Genomic DNA, 11,342 nt, shown 5'->3' with positions numbered 1-11,342 from the left:
GTGGTACCATAATTATATATATGTAAATTCTATCACATCCATCCATAAGTAATCTAGTTAGTTAGTCAACTTGTTCAATTAATATAACTTAAATATAAGTAGAAAGTAATCCAGTTAGTCATTCAATAGGTAGGAGTTAGCATTGTGATCTAATCCATACCTAATATGCCACCGTCCCATACCGGTGCGATAATCCACACATCCAATAATTGATGCAATAAATGATAAATTTAGACATCAATTAAAATCCAGAGCATGATATAATGATAATCAAAAATATAAACTAAGCACATTATATTAAATTATTCAAGAATATATCCATGTCATTCAACTTAACTTGCTAGTACAAATGACAAGCAATTAAATCCTTCAAAACATTGACACCATGCAAATCAGTATATAACTTTATGATGTCCAATTTCAATATAATACCATAGACTAACAAATTTTGGGATTTCAACATGTTTGTTTAAATTATTTAAAACCCCTTATCAAATCTAGAATCACATTTCAACCCCTGGAATTCAAAAAAATTCCAGAATTACACCCGTAGGTGTATTTTAGCAAGGGAGCCGGCTCCCCCCTAATGGGAGCCGGTTCTCCCACTCATGGATGGAGAGCCGACTCTCTCTCTTAGGGAGCTAGCTCCTTCCTTTAGGGAGTCGGCTCTTTCTCTCACAGAGAGCCGCGGGCTGAAAATAAAGGGAGCCGGCTCCATCCCTTTGAGAGCCGGCTCTGTTCCTGCTTCCCATCATCTTCTTTGCCTCCGGCGATGTCTAAACCTCTCTGTAATTCTTTGTTAAGGTTTCTAAGGTTCCATCTATGTCCCAAATTATCCCAAAACACATAAAAACACAGTATGCATCATTAACAATTACAATTACAACCGATGAAACAATTAATACGATAAATCAGCTTCAGGTAACAACATATCATACTGTTAAAACTCTAAATTAATATGCATACAAGTTTAGTTTTAAAGTTCGAGTTAATCGTAGAGATTATCTAGGCATGCACAGAACACAGGTCTAAGGGAAGGAGCAAGAAATAGAACTTGCCTTTGAGATTTCAGAATAAAATCTCGGCGTCATCTTCCTAGCATTTTTCGGCAATCCTTCACTATTCTAACTCCTCTGTTGCCCATTGGTTCAATCCACGAACAACACCCCTTCGTTCTCTCCTTTGGTCAACCTTAGTCTTAACTAAACCCTAATTTTCCCTCTCTCTGTTTTCTCTCGGACCTCTCTGCTCGTGAATAGGGTTGTAACCCTATGCAAACATATAATGGTATACATATATGCTTCTACCAAAAACCTAATTCTAATTATATTAAGAAAAAGAAAAACTAAAGTAAAAATATAACTTGTCGGGCACCACGTGATTTTATAAAAGAATATAAAACCCTAAACTATATACTACACTATTAGCGAAAATTGATCCTACTTTAAAATTATTAATAATTGAATATTAAATTCATCTCATAACCTAATTAAACAATTTAATCCCACACAACAATTAATTTAATTTCCATGTAAGCATACATTGATGAAAACAAATAATGCAATTAAATAATTAAACAAATACACAAAAAGGCAAATAATCAAATAAGTAAATCAAAATGCACTAAATTAATTAATTATATATATAAAAAAAATACCGAGACTATCCTTTTTGTAAAATTAGGGGTATTACAAGTAGCTTAGGTCTACATTCAGATTGTGGCATGCTGACTTTGGATTAGTACCAGGCATATCCCAATGGTTTTAGGTGAAGATATCTACTTTTTTCCTTAGAATTTCTACTATTCCCTTCTTCTCTTCGAGTGATTTGAGTGACCTAATATAAGTTACTTTTAGGTCATCTCCTACGACTACTTGTACTGCGTCTAAGGGCTCTTCGGTTGGTTGTTTTTCCCCTGGCTTCTCATTTATCTCGAGAGCTGAGGGGCTCTGTGATTGCTATTTCAATGGTTGATTCCCTTTGTCTTCCGGCTTAATGGTAGTGTGGTAGTATTCATTTGCAGCTACTTAGTCCCCCTAGATGTCTATGACTTTTCGACCGTTGGGCCAGTGCACCTCATGACTTGATGTAAGGTTGAGAGAATTCCTTCCATTCGATGGATCCAGTCTCTTCTCATGAGTAGATTGTAAGTAGGATGGCTATCTACAATTCCAAAGTTCTTCCTCATAATTCTATTAGCTACAGTGATAGATAGTGTGACTACACCCATTGGTTCCACTCGTCTCCCATCGAATCCTACTAAGGAATTTCCAGTGAGGCGGATTTGATCTGTAGTGATTTTCAGCTGATAGAATGTCCACTTGGTTATGATGTTGGCGCTGTTTTAGGGGTTAATTAAGACTCTTCTGAATAGGCAGTTTGCTGCTAAGAGGCTGATTAGTAGAGGATCCTCGTGCAACTGTTGCACCTTCTTGAGGTTTGCTTCATGGAAGGTGATCTGGGTGAAACCCAACCTATTTTCAACTGAGTTGATTTCCCCAATCCTTCATAATTTATAAGCTTGCTTGAGTTGTATTTTGTAAGAATTTTTTGGTTATTCGTCTTCCTCCGAGCAATTGTGGATCATATTGATTACTAGAACGGGTTGATTGTCTGTTGTTGCCTTTGGGGTAGGCCTAGCTCGCTCGGATGGCTTTTGATAGCCCGGATCAGTTAGGTACTCAGCTAGCTCATCCTTGCCTATCAACGCCTCCACTTGTCACCATAGGCTCTTGCAATCATTGGTTAGATGACCGAAATCACTATGGAAGGCACAATACTTACTTTGATCCCTTTGATCCATTGGTTGTCTGATTGGAGGAGGGATTTGGAATATCTTCCTACCCTTGGTTTCCTAGTATAGCTTGGCCAGTGTGGTTTTGAGTGGTGTGATCTTTTCTATTGTTCGTGATCTTTTTTCAGGAGCTCTATTTTTGATACTCGGTGGTTCTCGTTAAGTTCTTGGGATACTCATCCATTTTTTTGGCCAGCTTTCAACCGTGACCAACGTTGCCATTTGTTACCTCTTCATCTTGTTCTCCTCAATTCTAATGTAATTTTGGACCTTTGCATTCAGTTCTGACATGTCCGATAAAGTTTTTTTTACTAATGAGGAATAGAACCTTATGCCTTGGATTATGGTTATTTTGAATGCCTCTATGGCTGTGGCCTGATTACAGTCTGGAATGCCGGAAGACTCCATATTGAACCTAGTAAGGATAGTTTAGAGCCCTTCACCCTTCATCTGTCAAATGGTAAATTGGTTGGAAATGGTCTTCTTCTGCTTCTTATTTGCGCAGTATTGGGCTAAGAAGGCTGTGCATAATGTTTCGAAGTTTAAGATGGATTTGTGTGGTCAATTCTTAAACCATTACAACACTACTCCTGTTAGACTGGATGAGAATATTTTGCACATGAAAAGATCATTTTATGCCTATAGAGTCATTTCATGGTTGTAGTGGTCTAGATGCTAAAGAGGATCCTCGGTTCCGTTGAGCTTAATGAATTTTGGTATGGTAAATTTACTGGGTCTTTCAATCTGTTCTATCTTGTCCGTGAAAAGAGTCTTTATTATAGAGGCAGTGAATTCTCTTGCCATGTCCTCGGGTGTTTGGGCTTTTAATCCCTTGATCCGTTTGTCTACTTCTCTTCGGAATTTCTCTAGTACGTCGTTCCCTGGCAATTGGTGTGATACCCCTCGATTCTAGAGCCACGGGTGATCAAATCCGAGCACAGATCCGAGGGATATCAGACAATTAACATGTAAACAAGCAAGAATAAAACTGAATTAAGAATAAGATAATAATGCGCTAAAAGAAAACTAAAATGAAAATCCTCGAACCTTAAATAATAAATTAATATAATTTAAATCTGTACAACTCGGGAATCCACCTAGTGGACCCCTAATTCCAAAACTTTAAATAAATTTACAGAATTAAAATCCAAAACCAAAATAGAAAGGAAATCTTATGTAACCGGAAGAGTGAGTGTCTGTATCTGCATCAACACGATCAAACTCTAAGCCTGGTACTGGCGAATACCTGAAAAATAGAAGTGGGTCAGGCCCACATGCAAGTTCCAATCTACTACAATCCGTACATAAACCCGATACGTAGATACATCCTTGATAGCTCGGCAATATCTACAATAGTCCATATATATATATACACACTATAGGATGCTCACTAGCCTATAACATAGTTCAGCCTGGGTAGAAGGTGACATATAAAACACGCTTTTCAGCGGCCAAACACCTAGACCTACCAGGGAACATTAGCTATATCTAGCTACTCAACCTTTGCAATATACGCACCCTAACCGTGATCAGGAGACTCAAGCTCATATCACGGTACCATAAATATATATATAAATTCTTTCCTAATGCAGAAAGATAAAACAAACATCCGTTATGTCGTTCAACTGTTTTAGTTGATAGGACATGCATCCATGTAGGATTTAACTATTTAAGTTAATCCATTCCATAAGTGTGAAGGGGTAGGACTTAGCTTTTTGATCTAATCCATCCCTGATATGTCACCGTCCCATACCAGTACATATAATGCAAATGATCCACCAGTGATGCACATTCATTAGAACATCAAGTATATCCATGAACCAGTATAATAGAAAACATGTATTATTAAGATCCTATTATGCATCCAGTATATGATTATAATTATAAAACTCCGGTTAAATTATTAAATTACTGTTAAACAATTTAAACTATCCACATCCATCCAATTGACAAAACAGAAACTAAATCAGTTCATCAATTAACAACCATAGCAGAGTATAATGATTATCAGACTTATGAACTGAGCACAATATACCATTCAACCCAAACCATACCCTCATACTAGTTCATTTAAATCATTAAAACAAAGACTAGTAATGCAAACCTCCTTAACCCCCTAACGGCATAAAAATTTATATTTGCATCATATGACGTCTTTTAATCCTCCAACTTAAAACCTGTGCTTGATACAGTATAACACAGAGAAGTCAAACTGTACCTCATCTAAGTCCCCAATGGTACAATATACTAGCCCATTTACTGGTGAAAACAACCCAGTAGTTAGAACTTCCTCCACTCCTTACAGCATGCTACTATATATATTTAAAATTACATGTCAACCACAACCACAACCCAACTAACCTCTTGAGACTCATATATATCCTAGATATCATTGCTATAAAATCCCAACAATACCCGTTATATCAGTTAATTGAATTTGCGGAAACAACTAGCATTTCCGTCTCCCTTCCTTTCTTCCGGACAGCATACACATTACTATTGTTTATGTTCATGATGCCCCTTAGAATTAAACCCTAGCATAAACCAACTGTTTAAAGGTTCCAATAGGTAAATTTTTAAGTATTTAGAACCCTCTTTAGTTTCCAAAAACTCTGTTTAAGGCCCCAAGGGCAAAATAAATACCGAAAATACCCCCGAAGGGGTATCTGTTCAAGAGAGCCGGCTCCCCCCCATGGGAGCCGGCTCTTTATCTTCCAGAGCCGGCTCTCCCTCATGGAGAGCTGGCTCTACTTTAATGGGAGCCGGCTCCCTCACTTAGGGAGCCGGCTCTCTCCCCCTGAGAGCCGTCTCTACTCCATGCGTCTTCTCTACTTCGTCCGGTTGTCTTCTACGCTTCCGGCGAAGCTTCCAGTCCCTGTCCCAACACTTTTAACATCCTTAGGGTCTAATTTAAATCTAAACAGGCCTAGAAACTCCTCACATTCCATTAGGAATTAAATTACAGAAGTTCAATACATAACCAAAATAGTTTATGCGTGAACCGATTTTAGTTATTTAAAACCGGCAAAATTCCAAGCCTCTGTCCGAATTATTTTTAAACTTCTTAGGGTCTACTTTAAATCCAAATAGTCCTAGAAACTCTTTAAAACCCTTATGAATTGATTAACAAAAACTTAACACACTCGGAACAGTTTTAAGACCAAACCAGTTACAGTTTAAACAAAGGCAATCCACGGATTACAGTTTGATTTAATTATGCGTAACACATCCATTTTTAATGTTTAATTAACGTCCTAGAGTCTATTTAGAATGCACAGAACACAAGTTTACAGGAAAGAATAGACTGAAACTTGCCTTGAGATTTCGGTGTGAAACCTTAAGCGTCGTCTCTAAGTTTAAGTTTCAGGATTCTCTAAGTCTGTTTCCCCTCTGCTCTGCTCACAGTTCCATCCAGAAGCAACCCTCTGTTCTTCCTCCAGTCTTCCTCCTTTAGCCTCCCAGATTATATTTCGAAACTCTCTCTGTTTTCCTCTAAAAATACTATTTCGTGAATAGGGTTTTTTTTTTAACAGACGTAAAAGAACACACATATATATAGCCGTCTATAACACCCTAACCCTATTTCCAATCCTAACATATGACGGCTAAAACTCACAAAATAAAACCCTAAATTTACACTCTATATAAAACCAAAAACAAAATAATCCATTTAAACCATAAATTAATCAAATAATTAAATTAACTCACAAATAAAATAATTACAGTTAAAACCACAAACTAATCAGATAATTTAAATTAAAACAATTTCAATTCAATAATTAAATTAAACACATAAATAATAATTAAGCAACTGAGCAAATATAAATAAAATAAAGTTCCCACATAAAACAATCAATTTAAACACCTAAGTCATATAATCAAATAAAAAAAAATAAAAAAATAAAAACCAAAATGCAAAATTAAATTCCCATTTTGTCCTTTTGAAAACTAGGGGTATTACAATTGGTGATTCTCGTCTAGGGCCCAAGTATTCCTTCTTCCTTATTCGGCATGATCTTCTAAGGCTTTGGTCTGAGTTAATCGCGGTCCTCCCAATATGGAGTCCGCCATGGCACGGGATTGACTTGTTGTATCGTCTCTGTCGTGTTGCTCTAGGGCAACATATAGCACGTTGAGATTTAGTGGCTATCATGGTGCCCTCGGCTGCTAAGGAGGATCGTTGAGTCCTTGGACCTGTGGCGCTGGTGGTGGGTTTAACCATTCATTCTAATGCTCAGGTTGAGGACTGAGCGGGCTGGGTAATGTTCCACTGAGGGACGTAGATTGGATTACCGGGTGGTAACCTAAAGCTCCTTGTTCTCTTGACACAAAGCATTGATCTTTGTTGTGCTAGCCTCATTGGCTTGCCTTAAAGTGTTGATCTATTCAACGTTGGCTTCATTGGCTCGACATATAGTGTCAAATTGTGCCTACATCTCCTCACACATTTTCTGTATGATTTCCAATTGCTGTAATTGAATGACATCTGACCCTGTCACCATTCCGTAGTGATGTCACATGTAAAGTGATAGTGAGAGGATTTTTTTTTGTAGAACTTCCCACAAAAGGTGAAAAAGTGTAGGTGCAAAAAATCTCAAACCGAACACTAAGGTCTAATTTGAGGATTTAAACATCCAAACACTCAATACAAGACTACTCGAAAGGGAGAAGTCAAATAACCGAAGAATAATGAAATAAGAGCGATAAGATTATGGAAGAACACAGGCAAAAAGAACTTTGCCTTTCATTTGGTCTTTCCCCTTTATTTATATTCTTATAAAGAGATTTTTATGGGACTGTTATTGACTATTTCGTATATGGGCATTGATCCCTCCTGATTCTTTGTGATTTTCTTTTATGACGAGTGTTATTTATAGTGTGTTGACTTTGGGTTGGGCTTGCTGGGCTTTGCTTCCTCTGTTCGGCTTGACTTGATGTTCAGTGTGTACTTTCTTTTTACAAAGAGATTTTTATGGGACCATCATCGACTGTTTCATATATGGGCATTGATCCCTCCTGATTCTTTGTCATTTTCTTTTATGACGAGTGTTACTTCTAGTGTGTTGACTTTAGGTTGGGCTTGCTGGGCTTTACTTCCTTTGTTCGGGCTGACTTGATGTTCAGTGTCTTCTTTCTGGACTACTAGTTGCTTGGTTGAGTATTGGTCTATTGGCCCAATATATCAGTGTTGGGACTTTCTTTTTAATTGACATGTGGTGTCTTGTGATTGGTGGGAAAATTTCCCTCCACACAGTGGCTCCAATTTGTGGATGTGTTGTTTACTGCTTGTAACACAGCCTCTTATTAATGTATGTGTATATATGGGACAAGTGCAAAAAATAGCCATAAAGTATACTCCGTGTAGCACTTTTATCCCCTATTTGAAAAAGTGTGCAAAAATACCCCTAATCTTTTCACATTGTGCAAAAATACTCCACAATTAGAAATCTCACATAAATTAGTGTTGTAATGCTCATTTTGCCCTTTTACTCTTCTGAAAATGCCCAAGGGGGTATATATGCTACTAATCTCATAATATAGGGGTGTTATGTGCACAATTTTTTTTTTTTTTTTTTTTTTTTTGTGGAAACTTTTTTCTCTATATATATCTCTAAACTTTTTTTAAAAAAAACAAAAAAAACTTTAAGAATTTGTAGAACAAGAATTTAAATTTTTTGAAATTTCAGTTTACCATTTTCTACTAATTTTTTTCCTTTTTTTTACAAATACTGTTACAAAAAAAAAAAAAAAAAAATTCCCAATATTAGTGTACACTGGTTTTCGAAGTTTGGAGTCGATTTGTTTTCTTTATTTTCATTTTTTATTTTTCTTTTTTATCTTTACTTTTCATTTATACTTTTCTTTTCTGTTTTTATCTTTAGTTGTCCATTGTCGGCGTCCCTCAATAGTGTCTTTTTTGGTCATTTTACAAAATTACTTATTTTTATATTTTTTTATAAAATGGTCAGTAAGGGTAATTTAGTCAACTTATGATTTAAATTTGATAGAGGGATCTATTTGCACCAAATTGAAACTTTAGGGGTGTTTTTTGCACATGAGGGGGCATCCTCTAATAATGTCATTTTCGGTCATTTTACAAAATTATTTATTTTTATATATTTTATAAAATAGTTCAGTAAAGGTAATTTAGTCAACTTAGAATTTAATTTTGTGAGAGGGACCTATTTGTACCAAATTGAACCTTTAGAGGTATTTTTTGCACATGAGGGGTGTGACATGCAATATAAGCATACTTTAGGGGCATTTTCTGCACTTGACCCGTATACACACATATACACATACATACATATTTATTTATAATACAAATATATTTGGCTCACCATTTCATTAATAGCATGTATGTACTAGATGGTTAGTCTTGGAGAAAGAAAAAAGAAAGATGTTTATTTGATGGGATTACTCATAATGTTAAATCTTTTTGTTCCTTCTTATTATTTTCTTACCTTTATATTGTAAAAATTGTGAAGATATGTTCTATGAAGTTAGCAAATAGAGTACAAGATTTTGCCTGGAAATTTTGATAACAAGCAAAAGTCATTTAAGTGATCCCAACGGCATTGTTCTACCTTTATTGTTATAAGGGATATTTGTCCTATATCGAATCTGGATGGAAAGTGAAAGGGGTATAAATGGGTGAGTATGCAGCACTATCTAACAACTTAAAATTTTGAGTAAATAGACAAGCGTCCACCTATTATAGTTGGTATCAAAGCCACATTCAGTCCTTGATCCGGTGCCACGCCAAGTACCCGGCCCTGAAAGCATCCGGATGAGCCACCTGGGTAACTTGGGTGGCCTGACCGCAACAAGGACGTTGCGAGTTCGAGTAGAGAAGAATGTTACAAGGGGTATTTGTCCCACATTAGATCCGGATGAAAAGTGAAATGGGTATAAATGAGTGGGTATAAAACATTACTTAATAACTTAAACTTTTGAATAAATGGATAAACGTCCACCCATTACACTTACTCACTTTTAAATATAATATTAGAATCTAATCTTATGCCTAATTGAATGATAGGAGTAATTATTTTAGGAAATTACTATACTTTTTAATTAGGCATTAAAAATATATCATTTTTCTATCACTAATAATATCATTTTCCTATATTTAAATTTACTTTAAAAAATTAGCACCTGAGTGGGTTTGACCTAAGATTTAATTAATCTAATTTGAATACCATTTATAGCGATTTTAGCGTTGGATCTAAATTTAGAACAGGTTGAATATAGATCTTTATTTAAATAAAAAAAAGCTGTCATGAATTCAGATCAGATATGAATTTAAATAATTATAAATTAATTTGATTTTTCCTGAAATCCTATTAAAATTAAGGCAAATTTCGTGTTCTCTGAATGGTTGAATTACTTCTTATATTCAAAAACTCGTGTTCAAGCCTTGTACTTTCCCGCTTCCCTATGTATAAACAACAAACCTTCTAACATTCTAACATTATTGTCTTGAAAAAAATATCTAAGATCAAGTAATTAATAAAAAATTATTATAGCATGTGAGGCCAATCATGTTTTGATACATAAAGTATATGTGCAAACTTCACGTCAATTTCAATTCATTTGTTTTCTTCTTATGTATCAACACACGATTGATCAAGATTATTAATCCCAAGAGCATTTAATAATTTTTCATAATTCATATAAGATGATTCTAATATGAATTTTAACATTAAAGTATGTGTTTGTCCCAAAAATAAATAAATAAATAAAAATAAAAACACAACCCTCTTTTATGCAAGAACAACCTGCCTTTTTATTAAGGAATGTACAAGAAAAATGCCATCTTTAATCCATTTTTTAAAAAATACTCTACTTAAAAGTGGTTGCATCACAATCGATGAAATCTGGGTGCAATCGATGGGTATCTTTAAGCAGCAGAATTCATAATGAGTTAGGTATTTCAAGTATCTAGGAACTCCATTGGAGAGACCCACGAGCACACATACAGAGATAGAGAGAGAAAGGTATCGGTGAATTAATAATGTCGTCCGGTGTTAAGAAGCAGGAGAAAGAGAAGAAGAAGAAAGGCAGCGATGATGATGAATCGGCGGATGACATAAATGTGAAGGTGAATGGGCAGGATGGGATCCAAGTGTTCTTCAAGATCAAGAGACGCACAAAACTGAAGAAGCTGATGGATGCTTACTGTGATCGGCAATCAGTGGATTTCGAGACTACTGTATTCCTATTTGAAGGCCGTCGTGTTGGAGAAAAGCAGACTCCTGATCAGCTGCAAATGGAAGATGGCGATGAGATTTATGCTATGCTGCACCATCAAGGAGGAGGTTCTACTCATGTCTAGTTACTTGCATTATTAGATTGTAACAACGTTTTAAGTGTAACTTCTTTCAAGTTGTTTCTAGATTTTACTATTTATAGTTGACTAGTATGAACTATGGAGAGAGCATATAATATGTGAAAGGCGATTAAATAGGGAGGAGTTGGGGAAATCTTAAAGGCAAAATTAAAGCAGAGAAGAAGAGGCAACAATGGCCTCAAACAAGGTGTTGTC

The 11,342-nt window shown here is 35.7% G+C and overlaps 1 protein-coding gene across 1 annotated transcript; it reads left to right on the top strand.

The window, feature by feature from the left end:
- Positions 1-10,811: 10,811 nt before the first annotated feature.
- LOC132277398 (small ubiquitin-related modifier 1-like) lies at positions 10,812-11,132 on the top strand. Its single transcript, XM_059779259.1, has one exon. It carries the CDS (start codon positions 10,812-10,814, stop codon positions 11,130-11,132), a length of 321 nt encoding a protein of 106 aa, XP_059635242.1.
- The last annotated feature ends 210 nt before the right edge of the window (positions 11,133-11,342 follow it).

The sequence above is a fragment of the Cornus florida genome, unplaced genomic scaffold (genome assembly GCF_030987335.1).
Source record: "Cornus florida cultivar Cherokee Brave unplaced genomic scaffold, ASM3098733v1 CherokeeBrave_3.0.0_Hap2_Chr10, whole genome shotgun sequence".
NCBI lineage: Eukaryota > Viridiplantae > Streptophyta > Magnoliopsida > Cornales > Cornaceae > Cornus > Cornus florida.
Note: the sequence above shows the minus strand (reverse complement) of the source record. Positions and strands in the feature narration are given on the sequence as shown.